This window comes from Anguilla anguilla, chromosome 11, assembly GCF_013347855.1.
Source record: "Anguilla anguilla isolate fAngAng1 chromosome 11, fAngAng1.pri, whole genome shotgun sequence".
NCBI classification, from domain to species: domain Eukaryota; kingdom Metazoa; phylum Chordata; class Actinopteri; order Anguilliformes; family Anguillidae; genus Anguilla; species Anguilla anguilla.
Window position 1 is genome coordinate 7,234,654 of NC_049211.1, and position 22,904 is coordinate 7,257,557.

General features: G+C 47.1%; 1 protein-coding gene across 2 annotated transcripts; it reads left to right on the plus strand.

Moving 5' to 3' along the window:
- The first annotated feature begins 44 nt into the window (after positions 1–44).
- LOC118207319 (beta-catenin-interacting protein 1) lies at positions 45–22,079 on the plus strand. Of its 2 annotated transcripts, none has more exons than XM_035380785.1 (4): positions 45–266; positions 7,807–7,921; positions 8,349–8,439; positions 21,663–22,071. In XM_035380785.1, the coding sequence occupies exons 2-4, from the start codon at positions 7,826–7,828 to the stop codon at positions 21,719–21,721; spliced, it is 246 nt and encodes an 81-aa protein (XP_035236676.1). In that variant the 5' UTR covers positions 45–266; positions 7,807–7,825; the 3' UTR covers positions 21,722–22,071. The 2 variants fall into 2 exon arrangements, with proteins under 2 accessions (XP_035236676.1, XP_035236677.1); XM_035380786.1 differs by lacking the exon at positions 45–266 and adding an exon at positions 285–415 and having other exon boundaries at positions 21,663–22,079.
- The last annotated feature ends 825 nt before the right edge of the window (positions 22,080–22,904 follow it).

The window sequence follows — 22,904 nt, forward strand, 5'->3', positions numbered from 1 at the left end:
TACAATACTTAGGCTACGTGATTATTACTTCATTTGAAATATTCTATCGAAGTATGTTTGTTTTTCCGGACATCTCCCCCTAGTGTCTATGCATCAACTTCTCGGCTGGAACAGTTTCCGCACCGGGATCTCAGCGTGAGTCATTATTCAGCTCCAGCACGCAGCCATACCGACTGTCGGGATGTGACCCCGGAACAGGACACCTCCTGAGAAACAACACTCCATTCAAATAAAACGGGCGAAAAAACGGATCGCGACCAGCAGAGGTATGCAGTCCACCAATCGTTCACACCACTCTTATTTGCGCTTTACTGCATGCTCAGTACGCGCACCAAAGAGCTACATCGCGGGGTTATCCCGTATACTGCCATTCAGAGGCATAGGGGTTCGCAAGAAGAGCTGCTGTACCTGGACGGTATTGTATTCGTAGCTAGCATGCTAGCTAGCCACCGGGGAACTTCATTCAACGCTTTTGTCTCAACAGTAGCCTACTTCTGTAGACGGGACGAAGCGCAAATGCAGTTTCCCTGGGTGCATTAGACTAGTTAAATCAAGCGTTCACACATAAAGTAGTCGAAATATTTAGTCACTATCCGGGTTCAAGCTCGTTTTGAATAAAGCGGTTAGCAAGCTGTTAGCTGATGTAGGCTATGCGCTCGGTATCCTTCGCTGCCGGTTGCTCTGGTCTGGAGACAGGAAACGGACTGGTGTTGTTTGTGTGATAACCAGTAACGTTGCTAGTTAAAGCATGCTCAACTGCTGCTGTTTTGCAGGCTTTTGCTTTTGCAAGCTAGTTACTGGCGAGGTAGACCTGTAGCCTGTCGTATTACAGTCACTAAAATGTATTGAGTACTGAGGTGTGCTCCTCAGTGTACCCCCGTGTCCATGTTTCTCAGCTTTGTGTCCGTGTTAACCCTTTGCGGCATGATAAAGGCATATAGTATAGATATAGTGTGGATTCTACCAGTCTCTCTGAAAGACGATTATCGATGTATTCAGCGCCAAGGGTTCCGTCTTGATTCCAAAATCCGACTGTGTTGCTGTCTTATAGAAAGCACCACTCGACATTTTAATCGGTATCGGTATCGAAAAATATATAAGGCGCTGTATCATGCGTGAGTAAATTAACGAATTGTCCTTGTCAGTATTCTCGACCTCCCAAAATGGTGTGTTGTGGAGAGCAATAAAAGTTGTCTAGGTGTAAGAATTAGTTGAAACGCCCCGTCTTCATATCGTACTTCGTCTGCAGTAGTGATCTTTTGCTTTCTATTTCTGTCCCTTCGCAGTAAAACATATTGTACTCTTGAGAGGTCTCATTCCACCGACAAGCTGACTGTCAGATTCTTTGGCCTGTTTGGAAGCGGGCCGCGGTGCGTGTCGGGAGGCTGGGTTACAGCGCTGGCTATGCGGGGTTGGGCCTGGCCATCAGCTTGTTAGCTTGGCCTTGGACTAGGTGGTGGTTGTGTCTCTCACAGCTTGCACATTTCCTTGGTTGGCAGGGCTTTGAAAGAAATTAAGACCTGGTCCAATCCCCAGTGCACCCCAAGCAGGTGCAGCTTTGGTAGAGCCAGCTTCTTGTTTCTTGCCAAAACCCCCCCCCCCCCCCCCCAACAGCAACACCCCCTTCCCCCACCCCCTTGAGTGCTTCAGCTGCCTCTTAACAACGAGGGAGGGGGTTCCTAATGCCCCCCACCGTCCCAGGACTGCCCCGCATTAGACAGCAGATCATCATCATGTCCACGGACAAGGGCAACGTCCCCTGTTTCTGTAAGCGATGCTACTTATTCAGAGTAGAAGTCTGGTGGTTTCTGAGTACTTTTCTCGCGGTGTGTTGTTTTTTTATATTCACGAATCTTTATGACTGTCTTTGTTATTTGCCAGACTAGCGTGTCTTGCTTTCCTTTTTCAGCCTTTTCAGTGCTATTCCTCAGGGACAGGCTTACAGAAGTGTGGCAGCAGCAGAATGTGCATTTGAATTCAAGAGATGCACTGTAGTGCGCTGGGTTTTTTTTTTTCTTCTTCTTTATTTATTTTTTTCTCTCCAAGTCCCCTGAAACAATTGTCATTTCACAGCGCATATGACGTACGTTATTGTGCTGTCTGGCTTTGAACACAAACGCATTTGTTGCCGCGACGCTAAAATATTTATGAGGAGCTCCCAGGTTGAGGCAGGTAACATCGTTTCCGAGCACAGCGCTCACGGACTTGAAAGGGGTTCGGATGCTAATGAATGTTGGAGTACGTCTCTCCCTCATAGACTGCGGGTGCCTTGTTATTCCCCCCCCCCCCCCCCCCCCCCCTTCCTTTTCACTTTCTTTTAGTCCATCATTGAAGTGAGTTTAGGTGCGGGACACATTCATAAGGACGAAATTTTCTGGGGAATCCATTAAACTCAAGCCTCGCGTGGTGGCAAGACCCTACTTATCAGTCACATTTTTGTGGCCCGGTATACTTATACGCCATTGTCTCTGGACGCTGCCGCCATTGTCTGCGTACTGTAAACGCGCACGGCGACCGACACAATGGCGGTTTGTGTATGCGCTGGACGCAAAGGACAGGTGCTCTCTTCAGCGAAACACTCCCGCAAACATCCCATTTAAAAAAAATCCTTTTCATTTCATTACAGCGGCTTCCCCTTGTCAGATTTGTAGTTCATTGTCCCTGCAGAAGAATCGCTGCTGCCGCCATTGACAGTAAGTGCTTAAGTGCTTTGGGCATGTGAAAAGCGTGATATCAATGGAAGGCATTATTATTATCAGGCCTATTATTAATATAAGTTAGTTGCGTACGTGTCGACATTTGCAGGTCATCCGTGATATTTGCTATAGAGTCTGCCGGATGTGAGGACTTTGATTTGGATTTGTTAGTGAAGCTCAGGAATCTTGGTGCTGTACTTGACACGCACACGCACGTGCACGCGCACGCACGCTCACCCTCCTCGCTGATTCTGAACTTGATAATGGTCTCTGTTCAGGGTATGGCAGGGTGTGGCACACGCCCTTCCTGCAGCTCTCTGGCTAAAGTCCTCTAACTGTAGTGTCACGGAAGTACGGCCGTGTCTTAACGCCAGATAATTACAATGCAAAAACCAAAACCGCTGGGACACATCCCCGAAAGCTGGTGTATTCGCTGTTGCGTTTCATTTTCCTGTCAGTGGTCGATGCCTCATTAAGGTGTTTTTTTTATTGTTCTCATTATTTTCGTTTCTTGGTGCAGACACATCCCAGTCCCTTTGATCTCCAATCTATGTGATTTTTTTTTTTTTTTTTTTAAAACACCTCCATGTCTAGGTAAGGATGACATATTTTGTGTTAACAGTCTGTGTTAAAAAAGTTTTTTTTAGCATGTAGGCCTAAATTGTATATTTGTAACACAAGAGTAGTTGGTTGACTGGAATAATATTCAATCACTGTTGGGGGTAAGAGAGCAGAGTACCATCCAGCGGTATTTGAAAGGTTATCCTCAGTGACTCATGTGATCTCTATAATGCATTTCTGCAGCCTTGATTGATTCTTTTCTTTTTGATATTTCGTATACCCCTGTGGGAGTGCTGTTCTGTCCTCAATAAGGAGTAAGCCAGAATCAGAAAAAAAAAATCAATTGTCTTAACCTGTCTTAAGAGATGAGAGATGATTTTAGGAAGATGAGTTTAGGACTGAGGTCTGAAGAATCGTTTGTTTCTGTGCATTATATCTGAACAACTGCCTGCTGTCGTATAACCAAATGAATTTATGTGTAGACTTGTAGGCGTGTAGGCTTGCTACTGGGATGAGTAACAATCGCATAATGGCGGAACTGTTTTTTTAAATCTAAACCATAAAGCTTATATTTAGTCTGTTACGTTACTGTGAGCCCCTGTTTTTAACTTGCGCTATAAACTCAACAGCAGCCAGTAAGTATGCCGTGTGAAATCACAGACCAAACAGAATTGCAAATTCTGAGCAAAAAAAAAAAAAAAAAAAAAATCCCTATCGGGAACAGAAGCAGTAAATTAGCGCTGGGGAGTGGTGTGATGGGTGCAGTGCACCCAGCAGCCAGCAGAGGGCGCGGCGCAGCAGCGCAGCATTGAGCAGAGCTCAGAGAGAACCACCCTGTTTCTGTAAATAAAAGGAAAGGGGTTTAGGAATCTGCCTCACCTCTGGAGGGTACGGCAGTCCTGACAACGCCACGCCGGCTGCGTGCTGAAGGTCCTGAGTCACTCGTTTAGAGCGGAAGAGAGCAGGGTTTTGTTTGCTCATCCACCCTCGGTGGATCAGCCGGTGGTGTTCAGACCTGTTCTCTGAGACTTACAGGGCCGCGTAGCGCATTGATAAGATTCTCTAGGCTGTAGATCACGTCCTTCCTCTTAATTGTTTAGGCTGTTTTTGGGAGAGGTGGTTGGATCGAGACACTTTTTGTCCCCTCGTGGTGCTCCGTGTCTAAAGTGGATAATTGCATATCGAACTGGGGATTAGTGTCATCTCTTACATTCAAAGCCAAGAACACTATTTTACCCTGAAAGTTGGTCTAAATAAGACTGATTAAAGTACAGTTCTGTAAGCAGAGAGTGACCGTTAGTGCCTGCAGTGCACGTACATACACACTCACACAAGTGCCACCTTAAGTATGGAGTGTCACCCCCCCCTCCCCTTTTTGAATCCCATGTAGGACAGAGTTGTTGTACCCTGGCCTTGAGCACTTGCTTCAGTATACTCTAGGTCTTTATATAAATTGATATAATGTAAAAATGCAAAAAGGTAAGAGCGTCTGCTAAATTTAATGAAAAGTAACATGAAAATCCCCCCCCCCCCCCCCCCCAGTGGAAAAAGTGTGGTGTCCAGAGTGAAAACACAGATAGTAAAGGCAAGTAAAGGGTTTCTCTCAGCATGCCTGGGAGTCTGTAACACACGACAGGGCTCACTGAAAGAGCTCACCGTGGGGAACAGCTTTGAGCTGTGGGCCTCCAAGCCAGTGTCTTTACATGGGCTGTTCAGTGAATCTCGCTGAGAAGATTTTGTGTTTCTTGTTCTTTTGTCTGCTCGGGAAAGCTGGCTAAGTGGCCGTTACAATGAGCCCAGGCCCGATCGCGGCAGGTCACATCCGCGCACCGCTGTCTCTTGGCTAAACCTGAAACACCAGGACCCCTGTTGGCTCCAATGTGGTACGCCACAAGCTAAGCTAAACGAGCAGCAAGCTAAGCTAAGAATTACATTACAGGCATTTAGCATATGCTCTTATCCAGAGCACAACTCTTTTTCTATTTTATGTTTTTATACATAGCATTTGTAATATATGCTGGATATATACTGAAGCAGTGCAGGTTAATTACCTTTCTCAAGGGTGCAACCGCAGTGTGCTACGTGGGAATCGAAACCCGTGATTACGAGACCAGCTCCTTACCCCATTATACTAGACGGCCGCCCGCAGTCTAGCGAGCTTCTCCGGTTCCCTAGCTCTCTGTGTGTGTTGTGCACGATGCTGCAATCAACAGTGCAGTTTGGTTGGCATGGTGACCCCCCAGCCCCCCCAGCCCCCCCCCCCCCCCCCCCCCCCACTCCCCCACCCCTCCCCTCACTGCTCATTCTGTGAGCCAGTCGCTATTCCGGTTCCACATCTGACGAGTTGTGACAGCAGTTGTGATCAAAGGAAGTCGTGTAGATCAAAGGCATTTGCGTGGTATCATTACTGGGCTGCGTCGGGGCACATGCTGACGGCCCCTTCTGCAGTGTGGCTGTGTCATTCTCTCTGTCTTTGCTCTGCACTCAGTACTGCTCTCTTGCCATTTATTTTTAGTGTGAAAGGTGGATGGTTAGTTAGCAGATGTAAATAAGCAGATCAAATTACTCCATGTTTTGCTACTCTCTACTGTGGCTGCAGTTGATGGGGTGCTACATTTTGCATGGTGCGCACAATGAAAATGATGAATTTATACTACTTAAAAAATGTATATATTTTCAGGTTTATTTTTTGCTTCAGTAGTTATAGTGAGTAAAATAATGTCCACCCTTTAGTGAGTGATGCATGATCCTCACTTCTGTTTGGGCTGGAAGGAACTAGCCTAGCCTACATCACAGGTCCCACCTTATGAGTTCTCCGTTGAAATTGTGCTCTGTTCGGTTAGTCAGATGCTAAAACAGGTTGGTTTTGTGGTATTTATCTCTATTTATTTTCATATGTTTAATAGTAAATTTAAATCTGAAGCGCCGCAGGCCGGGGGGTCTGATCGGGTGATGGAGATTCACGCGGCGGCGGCGGCGGCAGGAGGGCGTTTGCTCCGCTGTCATCACGTTCGGCGCGGCTCCCAAATCCCAACGCTACGCGCGCTCACCTCCCGGTACCGCCTGTGCAAGCGAGACCTGTGCCAGCTCTTCAATTAAACATAACACCGCCCTCCCACATCAAACGGCCCGTCAGCACGCATAAGAGCCCACTGCGCAGATAAGAGCGCTCGGGAAGAGCCGGGACCCTCAGTCCCCCCCCCCGTGTCCCCCGCGGGGCCGTCTGTGACCCACTCCAAAGAATGAACCCTTTGAAGAGCAGGTTTCTTGGAACGTTTTTTTCAAAACTCCGAGTCAGTGTTTCTAGAACTCCATTGCTTACCCGCAGTGATTGTTACATCAGCATTAGAGTGTTCAGTTAAGAGCATTCCTCTCACCCCTTTGTGGTCTCACACCTTGAAGGGTTAAAAATAATAATCGGAGAATGGTGTACGAACAAGGCTCATTGGTTTTACTCTCTCACTGTCCTGTAGAACAGGGGTTTTTAAACTTTTCTGAGCCAGAGACCCCCACCTAGGCTGAACGTCATTGTTGGGACCCCCATCATAAGTTAAAAAGGATTATATTAAAAAAAGGTTTTATCTTGAAATATTTTTCTAAATCTATTTATTGTCATTACATGGCAAGTCTGGCCAGGGACCCCCTGCAGATCCTTCAAGGACCCCCTGTAGAAAATCCAGGCTCTGGGGAACAGGGCCATCCAGTTCCGCTCTGTGATGTCGCCTTCTGCCGCTGAAGAGATGCAAACACACACACACACACCCACACGAAAAAGCGCTACACCAGCGGTTCTGTAATTTATGGGCCTGTCGGGAAAGAAGCCATCCTTTACCTTCATGCCTCTCAGCGCGACAGTCGCTTCTGCTGCTGCTGCGCTCGGGAGAGCGGCAGCGTCTCGTCCAGGAAACGGGTCATTAGCAGCTGAGGAATGGGGAGAGGAAGCGGGGAGAAGTGCTCTGCGAAAACTTGCGTTAAACTTTAATTGGGCCCATTTATACTCTGTCAAGCGCTGTCCTGTACCCTGGTTCGCGGTGGCCCTGGACTTCTGCAGTAAGCACAAATGAGCTGTGAGCACAAATACGTGATTAGAATGTTTCTTAACGGAACATTCTGATGCTGATGTAACAATCACTGCTGGTAACTGAATGCAGTGGAGTTCTAGAACAGTAGAGATCTCGAACTGGTAGCTGAACAGTGTCATTCTAGTACTATGGAGCTCTAGAACTTAGAATTTTGAAAAAAACATTCCAATAAACCTACTCTTCAAAGGGTTGAAAAGGGGGGGGGGGGGTGGGGTGGTTAAAAGCCTGAGTTGTGACTGTGGCTTATGATCACGTGATTATTTGCATTACTTAAATCAGGGGTCCCCTGTGAAAGATCACTGCTGTGAAAGATCACTGCTGTGAAAGAGCACTGCAGTTGAATTCCCTCTTCGGGACTCTTTAGAATTTTGAATGGGGTGATGAATGAATGAATGGATGAATGGATGAGTAGTGCGGGATGAATGGCTGAATCACGGGCGTGGCCGTCTCCCTGTGGGCCCTTTCAGGGACCCCGGAGCCGCGGGGATGAACCGCGAGGAGACGCCCGGGAAGTCCCCCGAGGAGATGTACATCCAGCAGAAGGTGCGCGTGCTGCTCATGCTCAAGAAGATGGGCTCGAACGTGAGTACCCCTCCCCCGCTTAAAAAGACACCTCTGTTCTTCCCACGGCGCGCAGGCACTGGCGCCATGGGCTATGCGTGGCAAACTGTGGTCGGTCACTCACTCACAGACGACTTTTGAGGGACGTTTTGTGGGACGCATGCGCAGGTGGTGCTTCGTTTTGCAGGGCGCATGCGCAGGTGGTGCCAGCTAAAACGTGTCTGCGGAAGTGAGTTGCGCCGTGGGTCTGGACGGTTCCGTGCTTGTTATAACTATATGTCATGTAATATGTGCACCACATGGCCAAAAGTATGTGGACACCTGACATCTCATCCAGACATTATGGGCATTAATATGGAGTTGGTCCACCCTAGTAAATATTCATTTTAAAGATTTAAAGTGGGCGATATTTTTAGAGATGTTTTTTTTTTTTTTTTAATCCCCCCAGCTGACGCAGAGCGAGGAGGCGTTTCTGCGGAACTACGCTGGTGTGGTGCACAGTCAGATGAGCCAACTGCCGCAGCACCCCATCGACCAGGGTAGGCCTCCATTTCGCCTCGTCATTGCGTTTTCACCAGGGGCTGCCAAACTTTTTTTTTCCTGCTGTGAACCCAAATGAATGTTCACAAATGTACGCGACACCAACACCCAACCCACACACACACACACACACACACACACACACACACGCCTCGTGCCTCGCGCCTCGCAACACCCTGTAGCCGTGACTATACTGCCGATATAACACAGCCTTTGTGCTTTATTATAGTTGGGTTGTTGTGATGTTTGATTTGTAGTAGCCTACATTCACATAATTTAAAGAGACCAAAAATATTTTCAAAATTTTCAGGCGACCCCCATCCTCCATCCTCAAATCAGGCGACCCCACATGGGATCGTGACTCACAGTTTTGAGAACCTCTTGACTTACATTTTAACACCTTTAACACTAAAGAAAGCGTGTCTGCTGTACTTCCACCACACCCCGTCCACCTCAAAATAATCCATCTGCAATTGCAAAACAGCCTCACCAGCCAGAAAATAATCTGCTCGCCCAACGCCCAGTGAAGACCTGTCATTTATGTGTTGCGGATGTGTGAGCGAACATGGGTTTTTTCCCTCCAAACTCCCGCTGTGGTTGCTAACTGCTCTGCTAATGCCGAACAGATGCTTAATTATTTCAGTTGGGTAGAGAAACTATCCTCATCATGAAAATTGCACTAAAGACTTGAGGCCAATTAAAAAGTTGTCATTTCCATTTATAGACTTAATGGCAAATTTTTGCTTCACAGATATACTTTTGCGCCTTATCTCTGTGAAAATCGAAGCACTTCATCTCTTATTAATGCATTTTTAACAGCTGAAACTTTGTGCTCTCATTCCACCCTCAAAATGTACCTCCATGTCCTATAGCACCATAGAGTAAATATCCAGCTGCAGAAATTAGGTATGTAAGTCAATGTGGATAAGTGTGTCTGTTCACCCGATTATTATTGCTCATGATATTCGTGATCATTAGACTAGGCGACATGGTGGGACAAGATGGACACCCACGAGCAAAGAACAGCGCTGCAACAGCAGTAGAATTAGAAATGAAATCATATCGTCACCTGATATGTTGATATGATTATCAATTAAAAATGTAGATTTATGACTACCAGTTATGTTTACGATTATTTCATAAAAAGAAGCTATTGTTTTTTTCTTTTTTCCCCACAGTCAGTTTTCTTACTAGACACCAGGGGGCGCCATGTTAACAGAAATAAGGTTCTGCCAGGCTCATTACTCCCTGTAATTAGGAGTGTCTACACAAGCAGGAAATGGCTCTTTTCCTTTAACCTGGTATATCAGCTGCCTCACAGCCTTATTCTGAATCTGCTCTGATGGTCGGATTTAAAGTACCCACTTAGGGGGCGCGGACAGGATTACCTGTACATATACCTGTACCTGTATCTCTTCAACCTACAAAATTATCAAAAAAAAAAAATGGTGGGGGCATGCAGATGAACAGCCCAACAGGGGATCCTTGTCTTCTGAATCTCTTCTGATTATCATTGGTTAAGGAAAGAACTGTATTCAGCGCATTGTCTGTAGGTTTGTTTTGGTTATTCAGGCATTTGGCTTAGAAGACAGCCCTCGCAACCACGGTGTTCTGTTGCACAGTTAAGCAGTTATGGCTTGGCCCTGTAATTAGTTATTTCTCTCTTTCCCCTCAGAAGAACAGTAATGCTAGAAATTAATCTGTGACTCCACACACAGATAAATACCTTTCATTTATACCATCTCTTTATCTTCAATATCTCAGACCTTTTGGACAGAATATTGCAAAATAAGTTGTGTATGTGTGTGTGTGTGTGTGCTGTATTTGGAAAGATACTCATAGATTATTTACAAGGTTTATTTGTCAAAGATTCATTAAAATATTATATCCATTATAAATCACACATTGTTGGTTGTTCAGATCATGGAATTACACATAGAAGGATTTATTTATGTGCACTCAAATAGCCTAGTTCATATGTGGTTGCTCACAGTCTGTTGTGTCTGCTGTATTTCGGTGCATTGAACACATTGCTTTGTGAGCTGAGTTTCATCCGAGCCGTGAAGCTGCAGAGTGAGTCAGTCGTGTATTATTTATGTTCTGCACAGTGTGAAATATGAGCTGCTTTTGTTTGAAATCCGACAGACTGTCCTCAACAACCGGTGTGAGGAGAAGAATAAAACTATTCTGTAAACTGATCATTAACGCACCCATTAGGTGTGTAATAATGGGCAGTAGGTGTGTAAGGTGTGTAATAATGGGTAGTAGGTGTGTAAGGTGTGTAATAATGGGCAGTAGGTGTGTAAGGTGTGTAGTAATTGGACGTAGATGTGTGAGGTGTGTAGTAATGGACAGTAGATGTGTGAGGTGTGTAATAATGGGCAGTAGATGTGTAAGGTATGTATTAATGGACAGTAGATGTGTGAGGTGTGTATTAATGGGCAGTAGATGCCATTAGAGGCTTCACCTCTGACCTTAGTCTAAACTGATTGCATTCTGTATGTAAATTGTAGTCAGTTTTAGGCTGCAGAAAGCAACCAGAAATGATACCCAGGGAAATCAGTTATGTGTCAGGCAGTCCACCTACCGTACTCTTCTCAGTCCCTGGGCAGTCCCACAGGCCAATAGCAGAAGAGTAAATGTGTGCTCGGTAAAACATTATGGGTGGAATAGACATTACCGTCTAGGACTGAGTCGGTGGGATTCAATAGCTGTGACAGCCGTGCATCTCTAACCGAGTCTTTGATATGCAATTACTGCGTGTTACCAAGACGGAATAAAATTTTTTTTAAAAACACCAAAGACATCTTTGTGTCTGACGGCGTCTGCGCAAAGCTCCAAGGCGGGTTAATAATTGAAGCGCTGGTAGAGGTAATAAAGGGGGGGGGGGGGGCAGGGTTCGGTGCGACGGCTCCCCCTCGCTCAGCCCAGCCGAAGATCGCTTCGGGAGCGCTGTGAAAGAGAATTCGGGAGAGGGGGGCGCGCCGTCCACAGTGGCAACGCCGCGGGCTGTAAAATGGCGCTTTACAGGAGGACGAGAATGCGGGCGGAACCGTAAATCATCAGACTCGGGGCTCATGGGTCCGGGGGGTGATTTAACCGCCGGACCTGGAGGTTCTTGTGTAGTTCATTGGTCAGGAGGACTCACCTTGACGGCCTAGCGCGAAGCACCCATCGTTGTGTCGGGTTTCATCATCTTATGGGATGGAGTTTACAGTCAAGCATTGATATCCACTTGATGAACCTGAAATATTTTTGACTTCACATTTTACCATGATGTTCTTTTTTTTGTATCTAAGGACAACGCCAAAAATTGTTCCCGAGGTACTGTATAAAATGTGACCCGGCTCTGTGTAGCTTGCTGGGATTGGACCGGGCGGTATCGTGTAGCTCTGTCACGCGGCTCGCGAGCACCGTTGAGCGGCACCTTCAGAACAGGGCGCGTTCGAACCGCGGACAGTGCGTCGATTGTGTTTATGTGGCATTGCCAACTGAATGGGATGCTGTCATTTAGAGAAGAGACTGTTATGATGGCCTCAAAGCCCTGCTCGGCTTCTGCTTTACTGGCGAGTGCTAATGGACAAATAGACCTGTTTGTAGATAGAGAGAGTGAGAGACTTTCCTCAGCTGGATAAGCTCTTCCTCAGTTTTTTGGATGTAGTCTCTATTGGCTTCTAAGTGAAATGTAGTTATTACCCCAGACCCTGATGAATCGCTGTAAACACTGCATCCAAGGAGGAGATAAGAAAATGATTTCACTACCATCATCTACCAGCCACACTTCTTCGTACAGGACTATAGGTCAGTGAATTTGCACATTAGACACTTTTAATTGACTAATTAGTATACATGCAGATGCTAACTAAGCTCATAGGGTTTAAAGAAATAAATAAATAAAAAATCGAGTGGCAGGAAGTTAGCTGTGTGTCTGTGGGAAGTGGTGGGCTGAATGTGGGAATGTGAGCTCTGAGCAGAAGTGGAGTCTTAATTTTTTTTTTTCAGAATTAAATACCCCCCGTTGCTTGGGGGGCCCTGGGGCCTGAAGAACAGAGAGGCTAGAGCAGAGAGGTTTCCATGGAAACACTAATAGTCCCAACACAAGGGGGCTCCCTGTGGAACATGGTGCCACAGCGTGGTGCTGGTGACGAGGGGGGGGGGGCAGGGGGTGGGGGCGCGGAGGGTACGGTCTCATTAGGAGGCCTGGAGACAGGCTGGAGTGTTCATTATGAAGGGGTGGTGATGCAAGAACCATGATCTCCTTCATCTTCTTCCTCCCAGCAGCGTTCCCTCTGAAACATTTGATTTTGGGTGTCTTCATGACTGGATTGCCCCCGCCCCCGCCCCCGACCCCTTTGTGTATGCTTGTGTGTGTGCGTACGTGTGTACATGTGTGTGCGCGAGTACATGAGTTACGTGTGCTTGCATGTGTGTGGGTGTGTGCGTGCTTGCGTGTCTGTCTTTGTCTGTCTGTGTAGTTTCATAATCCCCTCCTCCACCACGAGGCTCACAGTGTCGCTCTGTGAGTACAGTACTGAGAGCACTGAGAGCTGCAGGGGAGAAGCTCGTGAGCAGAAATGAACACCGGCCATTTCCTGCTGCAGGTTCATGTCTCCTCCCCACTGCGAGAGCTCCAGTCTCTCTCTTCCGATTTAGGCCCCAGTCAGGCCTAGATCAAGAGAATTCATTTCATTCATATTTGGAGTCGTGAAAATTACTACGGAGGACAACGAAACGGCTTTGGGACTGGATCAAAACCCCGAAGATCCAAAGAAGGGATGAAAGTGCTTTGAAGCACAGGACTTTTTTTTCTATTCGTAATTTGCGGCATCAAATGCTTCACCTGTCACTCACACGCGTGCTGAATCTCCGGCCACAATCAGCTGATCAGCTGGAGTGTGGCACAGTGGGTAAGGAACTGCGCTTGTAACCGAAAGGTCGCAGGTTCGATTCCCGGGTAAGGACACTGCCATTGTACCCTTGAGCAAGGTACTTAACCTGCATTGCTTCAGTATATATCCAGCTGTATAAATGGATACAATGTAAAGTGCTATGTAAAAGTTGTGTAAGTCGCTCTGGATAAGAGCGTCTGCTAAATGCCTGTAATGTAATGTAATGTAGCTGACACCGATAAGTTCCTTTTAAACCATTAAAATCGGGCCAATACAGATACGACCCCAATATTATGGTACTTTCCCAGAAAAATTAATTCAATATAATAAAGGATAAAAAATCACATTTTGGGTTGCTGTGCATTGCTCTGTTGCCATGACATAAAATGGACTCTTCGCATACACATGCACGACGCAGAAGCACATTGGCGCAACGGGCACGGAGGCTTGATGGCTGTAGTTCGGTGTAATATCGCCCGTTATCTCCTACAGTCCGCCCAAAAAAACCTGACTGATGGTAACGTGTGGGCAGAGGGCAATGCCAGGCCTGACGCCCACAGCAAGTACACAGCTCTGCTCGTTAGCTTTAGCGGAAGTTAGCGCCGCCCGGTGTTGACTGCCAGCTATTTATGGGCTTGACGTAGCCCCGCTCTGCTCGCTCTGCACACGGAACCGTTTACAAAGATAGCTTAAGACGCGGAGAAGCGGCGGTGTTTCAGATCCCGTCTGCTCGAGCCCGCATGTGTAAATCAGGAGTCGTTTCTCATCCTCTGAGGCGTGGGAGGGTAGGACTAGGAGAAAAGGTTTTGAGCGTGAGCGTGATGGATTTTCTGTCTCCTTTTGGAGGATTATAACTAATTTAATTAATCTGTTTAAGTATAATAAACAGGTAATCAGTCTTGGTCTGCAGTGCACTAATACAGGTTAAATAGACCAATCTCACCTTTCCTTGTCATCTAATTAAGACATCGTTCGCACCGCTTGCTTGATATGCCATTGCGTCTGATGGTATATCGCCCCCTGGTGTTGTGGAGGTTCCTGTGCGTGGACAGACTGTCCTCGTGTATAGGGCCATCTGGTGTTTGCCATGCTGCGCACTGGCTGCTCTGATTTATGGCGTCATTAATGTCTGCCTCCCGGACCCTTGCAGTTCCGGAGCATTCTCACGGTCCCGAGGTGTAAAATTTGCTCTTTAATCGTAATTTTAATGCCCAGCGCTTCAAAAATGAAATGAAACTTTATCTTTGTCTGTCTTTGATACTTTAGTTTCGTCATTTTCATATCAACAGTGCTTGTGAATTTTTAACACTTTAACACTTTTATTGGAATGCTTTTCAGAATCCTAAGTCAGTGTTCTTGAACTCCCCTGCTTTCAGTTGCCATAAAATTCGCTCTTTAATCGTAATTTTAATGCCAAGCGCATCAGAAATTAAACAAAACTTTATCTTTGTCTGTCTTTGATACTTTAGTTTTGTCATTTTCATATCAACAGTGCTTGTGAATTTTTAACACTTCGAAGGGTAGGTTTATTGGAATGCTTTTCAGAATCCTAAGTCAGTGTTCTTGAACTCCTCTGCATTCAGTTGCCAATAGTGATTGTTACATCAGCATTAGAATGTTCAGTTAAGAACATTCTAATCACATATTTGTGGTCCTACACCCTAAAGGGTTAAATTTAAGGTCAACATGAACCACGCAGGCAGCCGTAAGGGAAAAGGCATCACAGTGCAATAACCTGACATGTAGCAGCTTTCCACAAGGGCTGGAAGCCGCTGAGCTGTTTAATCAGTCTGAAAGGTTACATGTTGTTCATTTCTCTCCCTCCCTCTCCCTCTATCTCTCTCGCTCTTTCTCTCTAGGTTCAAGATGCATCAAAATAGCATTGAACATATTCCTCTGCTTTTGTTATAGCGATGCGTTTGGTCATGTGATTTACAAATGTATGTGTGCTTGTGCCTATGTTTGTGTACACACACACACACACATGCAGACACACACAAGGACACGCATTAAGTATATAGTGTCTCTAAAGACTGCCTTTGATGTGAACAAAATCTGTATGCACCTGACCTTCTTAAACACCGGCTCCTTGCTTATTTTGAGTGTTTCCATGCTTCTGTTTTCTCCAAGCGATGCTATTTATCAAATGCAAAACTATCGGTATCTGAGAAAAAATGTCTTACTGGCACTAATATATGAGGGAGATCAGATGTCCTCTTGAGTTTTAAAAACAATGGGGGATGCAAAGCTGTTCGGAGCTATAAATTATGGATTGTAGAGAAAAGGAAGCCAGCCGCAGTGGCCATATTGTCCCTCTGAAGTCCTGGGGAGGCAGATGAGCAGCAGGTGGGGGGGGAGGGGGGGGTTTGGGGAAGGGGGGGGGGATCAGAGGCGGATTGAAGCCAGTCAGCAGCTGTTCGCTCACGGGCGTTAGCGGCCCGCCGGGCGGGTGATGCAATCTCGTTTTTTGAGCTGTTGCCAGGCAACAGGGCCGAGGGAAGGTTCCGACGCGGGAGTGGCGTCGGGCACGTTCTGACGCCGCCCGTCGTGCGAGTGGGCGTGTTGGCGGGCGGGTGTGTTTGCGTGCGCGCGTGCGCGCATGTGGTTGTAGGCTCAGTGGGAAGTCTTTGCTGGAGAATCTCTGTAGAGTACTGGCTCCTGTCTTGCCAGTACCCATTCCATCCCCAGGGGGACTGGACGCCTGGCCATGGGCTGATTCAAGTTTGGGTTTAGAGAGGGCCACCCTACAGACTGACCCGCACGGTCTCTCCTGGATGCCTCCTGGTGTACAGTCGCAAATGTGTGATCAGAATGTTCTCAACTGAACATTCTAATGCTGATGTCACAAACACTACTGGTAACTGAAAGCAACGGAGTTCTAGAACGCTGACTTATAATTTCAAAAAAGACGTTAAAAACCTTCCAAAAAAAAACCTACTCTTCGAAGGGTTAAATGCAGAGTGGCTGCTCTTCTCATGTTTTAATCCCTTTCATTTGCATTTCCCCACCATCACTGGCCAAGCTTCTCCTTGCCTTCGCCCCATTAGAGTGAATAACCCCGAGTGAAACTGCGCGCGCTATTAAATTCCTAGAAATCCATGTGCGTTTGCACTCCTGGACATTTTTAGAAACACCCCGCGTTATGTTTACCCCCCCCCAGGGGCGCGAGTAGCTGCTCCCTCTGCAGCTCATTAGCTTCCGTTCCTCTCCCTGGCTGTAGAAGGCTTTTTTTTTTTTGGGGAGGAGGGTGAATCCATGCGTGTTCTCTCTCTCTCTCTCGGTCCTGTTTTTCCCCAGCCTCGCTCTGCTGGATTTCCGTACGTCCGGACAGCGAGGGGCAGGTTCAGCCCCAGCGGTGTGATGTAGGAGACGCAGTGGGATGTGGGAATGAGAGCGGCTGGCTTGTGGGGTTTTGTTTGGCCCGAAACGAGAATGTTTGGGATGAACCGACAGCGGACCGGGAGGTGGGGAGGGGTATAAGGGGGGATGGAACCTACTGTACCGGGGAACGATTGTTTCTCCTTGCGCGCCCCTCCACATTCGCCCCCTTCATCCTCAGTGAATCGGTCGATACCGCAGCGCCCTGTATTCTCCCTAACGCTCGGCTCAGCCTTCTCTCCTGTCCCTGGTAGATCGTCTCTGCTTGTTTGAGCCTCATTAAGTTTCACAGGCTTTGGATTTTACGGCGGCAAACATGGCCGTGTGTAAACACTGTGCAGCTCCCGATTAAATGAAGTCCGGACGGGTTTAACTGAAATTTAAAAAATAAATAAATAAAGAAAAGTATCATCTCAGGAAATGCATTCTTGGGATTATGGGCTAGTGCCTTTGCACAGAAGAGCAGGCAGCTCATGTGGTGAAAAATATCAACGGAATGACTCTGGATGAAATTGCTTTACTCCCTCATCCCCACCCCCCCCCCCCCCCACCTCCCCGAAAGAACTTTCTATGAAGATGAAGGAAATACTTGGTGCTGTTGTGGCTGCAGGCCGCGTTTGGCTGGGGGCTGTGCTGGGGTGTGGAGCTCATCAGTACATGTGTAGAACCCTAGAGAGGGCTGTTCCACCAGCAGACAGGCTAGGCTGCAGGCTATCGATCTCTTTTGCTGTCTGTCTATCTGCCTCCCTTTCTTTTTCTCTCTGCCTTTCTCTCTCTCTCTCCTTCTCTTTCACCTTCTCTGTCTGTGTCTGTCTATCTCTCTATCTGTTCATTTCTCTTTTTCTCTCTCTCTCTGTCACTCTCTCTCTCGTTCTGCTCCTTCCTTACCCCTGCTTGTCTTTTGGCAGACCCCTCAGCTGTTACTGGAATGAGGATCCCCGAGTGTGTTTGACTGAAAAGCAGTTCTGGGTGCCGAGGCCCCAAATCCCCCCCCCCCCCGCCCCCCCATCCCCCCACCCAACACCCCCCATCCACCAGCGCCGATAATATTTAGGTCAACCTGAAACCCGGCGCAGAAACATGCTAATTACTTCCCTTTGATGTGCAGCGCAGAGGCGGCCATTTCTAATGGTCCTGACACCGCATGGCAGCTTCTGCCCTAACTTTCCCAAGAAAATCATCCTCCTTCCCCTCCTTCTATATGATGGGTTTCCACACGGACCCTCTCCCCGGTATAATTAAATCCATCGGGCCGTAGGTATCGCGGAGAACCTTCCGTTTGCGAAGGTTCGTCGTTGCCGGGATGTTCTCTCGGAAAGGCGTCGGCAGTTAATTTGTGCTAACGTATGCTGGCTGCTTGTGCTCCGCCTCGGGAGGGGTCTGAAATCGGGGCGTCGCTCTGATCTTTGGGCCTCGGCCAGCTGTGGGTGGTGCTCCTCATCTGCTGCAGCCTGGATATCAGCGTGCAGAAATCGCCGAAAAATTAGCCCGCGATCGTTTACAGAAGCGTGCCGTTTTCTCCGGTGATGGAAGTTCAAACGATGGTGTAGGTCGGTGGGAACTGAAGGTCTGCATGTTAAATAGACTGCAGTATCAAAGTATGTTTTATATGTTTCATATACATGCAGTGCAGTCTGTAAGCGTTTGGAAAGTGACACAATTTTTGTTGTTGGGGCGCTGTACTCCAGCACATTGGAGTGAAATTAAACAATAAGGCTAGCATACATACTGTTAGCTTTAATTAGAGGGTATTTACATTCACATCAGGTAAACCGTGTAAGACTTGCTCGGTTTTGCACTTTTTCGTACATAGGTTTGCCCATTTTAGGGGACCAAACAGTAATTGGACAAATGAACATGACATCAGTAATCAATGACACTCTCCCCAATGCTGCTGAATTTGTTTTGAGTATCTGGACTGGCAGCACACAGTGAAGAACTCTGTTGCCTTGTACAAGATGTCCTTTGTTTGGACATCATTGCCAGAAACTTACTGTGATGAAACACACACCCCCCCCACCCCCCCCATGCACTGTAAGAGTCAATGTCACCACGAGCGCCCTGAATGTCGAGTGCTCGGTCCTCCATATTGACACCCGGCAGAGGGATCAGAATTTAATCGTTATTCTTGCCGCAGACAGCCGCAGAAATCTCAGAAACTCAATTTCCCCGGCAGGTCCTGTTTGTTTGCTCGCTTTCATTCTCCCCGAAGCTTTGTAATATGAGTTTAGATTTAATTTGCCGCGGGGGTGGTGTTGGCGGCTGGCTGCGTACCTGACTGAAATGGCGAGTGAGACGCCACGTCTGATGGCGACTGGGGTGAAATGGCGGTACCGGCAAAGACTACCACCCCGACTGTTGCAACTCCCTGTACACCAGTCTCAGCCAGAAATCAATCCACCGCCTACAGTTAGCTCAAAATGCTGAAACTCGGCTCTTAACTCCAATCCAAAAAATGTGATCGTATCACCCCTGTCCTAGCATCCGTGCATTGGCTGCCTGTTTATCTTAGGATTGATCTTAAAGTTCTTTTAATTACTTTTAAGGCCAGGCATGGGATGGCCCCTCCCTGTATTTCTGATCTTTTATCCCCTATGAGCCAGGACGCAGACTGAGATCCTCGGGTGGGTGTTGCTAGCCATTCCAAAGCCAAGACTAAAAACCAAAGGCGACAGGGCCTTTGCTGTCAGAGCCCCTAGACTTTGGAACAATCTGCCAGAAAATATCAGGCTTGCAGAGTCAGTTCTCCAATTTATTTCACTTCTTGAGACACATTTTGATAATAAAGCGTTTATTGGGTGATCTTTTATTTTATGTTATTTTATTATTTTTATTTGTTTCTGTGTTTTGCATTGACTATTATGAAGCACTTTCTGACCTGTATTGAAAAGTGCTATTATTATTATTATTAAAGGCGCCAACTTTCTCCTCTGTTCTCGATTTCTGCTTTGCAGATCAGGATTTTTTTTTGAAGACCCAAAATTTCTACACACTGACTTCCAGTTTGTTCTGGGCTTTACTTGTACAAACGCTATACCATGCTAATTGCAGTTTCTAGTTTTTTTTGTAATTTTGTTTAACCTCTGTTTAACCAGGAAAACCCACATTTAGATCAAAATCTCTTTTGCAAGGGGGACCTGGCATGAAACACAAAGTTACCAAGTTACACAAGACCGTGGACAAGCAAGTTACAAACATCAACATCAGGCCAGTCTGCAGTGGCAGAGTCAACAGAGGCCTAGCGGGACACGGGTAATTTACTGTCTCCTGGAGTGCAACGTCTGAGTCGATAACAGCACCGAAAAAAGCGCTTGGCTTTGCCACTTCTGGGAGCAGCGTTGGTTCACCGAACCTTTAAATTGTGGGGGTGTGAATTTCCGCAGGTGTGCGAGGAGGCACTGGCCCTGTCTTATTTGTGTAAGGAATCTTTTCACTCTGTCAGGGCGGGGGGGGCGTGATGGTGATTATTCAGGGTCAGCGGCATGTGCAGTGGGGAGATTAACTCATTACTCTCTGCCTGCTGAACATCAGTCTCACCAGCTGCTGGGGGGGATGAAGGTCAGCTTGACCTGTGGTCGGGTGTGGGTGGGGGTTTTGGGGGGGGGGGGGGGCAGTTCGGGGGGATGCAGGGTAGGATGGGGGTCTCTGGACCCTCAGTTAAGATGGGAATGTGTGTCTTTGGCCAATGGATGAGAATACAATCCTGTGTGCTCGCTGCGTGGTATAAATATGCCAGTGTGTGGTACTGAAATGTGAACTATAACCCCCCCTGTGCAACCCCCCCCACGACCCCCACCTCAGCTCACCGAGGAGGTTTGAAACTAATTTCCCTCGCAGAAGTGATTTACGGCCTTCGGGCGGGGTCTGGCTTCCAGAGAAGGATAACCAACCACTAATTCACCCGTGCGGCGTAAAAAATAAAAAAAAAGAAAGAAAAAAAACGGTAAATCAAGCGTACGCGTAAACACACAGGAACTGTGGGTGAGCGGCCTGCCCGCTTTTGGCCATGTCTGCTATGGTGTGTGTGTGCGCGCGAGCACGCGGAAGACACACACGCGGAAGACGCACGCGCGGGCCCTGAGGTAAAATAAGGCAGGCAGCCGAAGCGCACCGGCGGTTGATATTACGGCCTGTTTTTCGGAGAGACGGGGGGGGAGAAATCGAAATGCTGAAGCGGAAGGCTTCTGCGGGGGCGTTTCCCGTCTCCATTAGCTTCTCCTGCTCAGTTAATTAGGGGCGGTTTGTCTCGGGTGAAGCCGGCGGAGGCTCCGGCGCTTCATCACCGATGTCCGCGGAGCCAATTAGCTGAGAAAACAGCGTGTGGTTCCACTTCAGAGTTTTTTTTCGTTCTCTCTCTCTCTCTCTCTCTCTCGCTGTCTCTTTTTAAAAAAAATTTATTAACTGTCCACTGTCTGTGGATCTATGATTAGCTGAAACCACTTTATAGCATTTGAGCTCTTAGCCCTGGAATTTACCTGAGCTTAAACCCATGAGCAGGATATATTATGAATTTGTTAGTGTTATGGAAATGGAAATACTCATTCATTTGAGCAAGCAGACAGAACTTATTTCTAGCTCATTTTTCTAGATGGTTCTGGGATTCTGGATTCTCGCATGCAGTACATGTTTGGATAGACGTGTTGATACTGAATGAAAGATAATAATTGGCAGGGCATTGTGTTTGATCATGGTTAAATTTTTGTCATTTCATGGTTGTATCTGAATAAAAAACTGAACGTTGACAAAAGATCACTGGTTGCATTTGCCTGTTTGTTGAGTTCATTTAGAGATTCTGTTGGACACATAGTGAGTTGTTACAGAGGCACGAAAGTGAGCGTTTTCATTTGGGATGGGACTGAAAGCATTTTATTAAGCAGTGGGGGTCTGTTTGATTTGTAGCAGTGCACGTGTGCTATATGATAACTGTATGGTCACGATGTCCTGTTTCTCCCTAGGTGCTGAAGATGTGGTGATGGCTTTCTCCAGATCAGAAACAGAGGACCGGAGGCAGTGACCGTGACCCCCACCCCCCACCCCCCAGGCCCCACCCAGCTTAGGGACTGGGAGAGGAGGCCGCCCAAGATGGGGGAGGGAAATGAGCGGACAAACCGTGGGCGTAACGGGCCCCCCACCCCTCACCACCCCCTCCCCCCCTCCTAACCCATCTTCCTTGAACAAACTGCTGCCCCACTGGGCCCCATTGGGCCCCAGGCTTCTGTGGAAAAAGAACAGGAGACAACATGGGCCAGAGCTTCCGGTTTACTTTTTTATTTTTTAGTCGCTCTCATTCACTCTTACCCTGTCTCTCTGGTGCTCTCTCTCTCTCTCTCATACACAGACTCTCTCTCTCTCTCTCTCTCTACACTCACTCATACACAGACTCTCTTTCTCTCTCTCTCTCTCTCATACACAGACTCACTCTCTCTCTCTCTCTCTCTCTCTCTCTCTCTCATACATAGACTCTCTCTCTCTCTCTCCCCACTCACTCTTACTCTGACTCTCTCTCTCACTCTCATCCTTTAACTCCGGGGTGGTAAATTCTGAACAGATCAAGAACATTGTGGTGGAGGTGGGTGGAACTGCTGATGGGTCATTGTCCTTGGTGGGGAAGTTTTTGTCCCATTCAGTTTTTTTTGTTGTTGTTAAGTTTCTTTACTGTCTGTGGGGAGACTGTATGCTGGTTTAAAGAGGTCGTGATTCGTGATCGTGTGTATGTGTGTGCCGTTTCTTTTTTATTGTCTTTGCATAATTTTGGCACCTGAACACGTGCGTGATACTGCCACCAGCAAGTCTTTCCTCATCAAAGAAAGGGACAAGCATGTGGGAACTTCAAGCAGATGTGCAAAAACGTGTTGTCTCGACAATTACGACTTAATACTGAAAATGAAAGAACTGGTTTGTGCCGGTTTGGTGTTATTGTATTCCTGTGCTTCAGAAAAAAAAAAACAATCTGAAAGATTTGAAATGTGTCTGAGGACTGTATCGGGGGCTAATTTATTGGTTTATTGTATTCTTACTGTTCTAAAGCAGGATGTGTTCATTTTGTGTCTACGAATGTAAGAAAAGCGTAATTCTATATCCAGTTATTAAACGAACAGAATTGAAGATATTGTGAGTTAAAGCCTTAAACCGTTTTACAATAGATGCGATCTTGTGCATACAGTACACACACTCTCACACACACACACACATACACA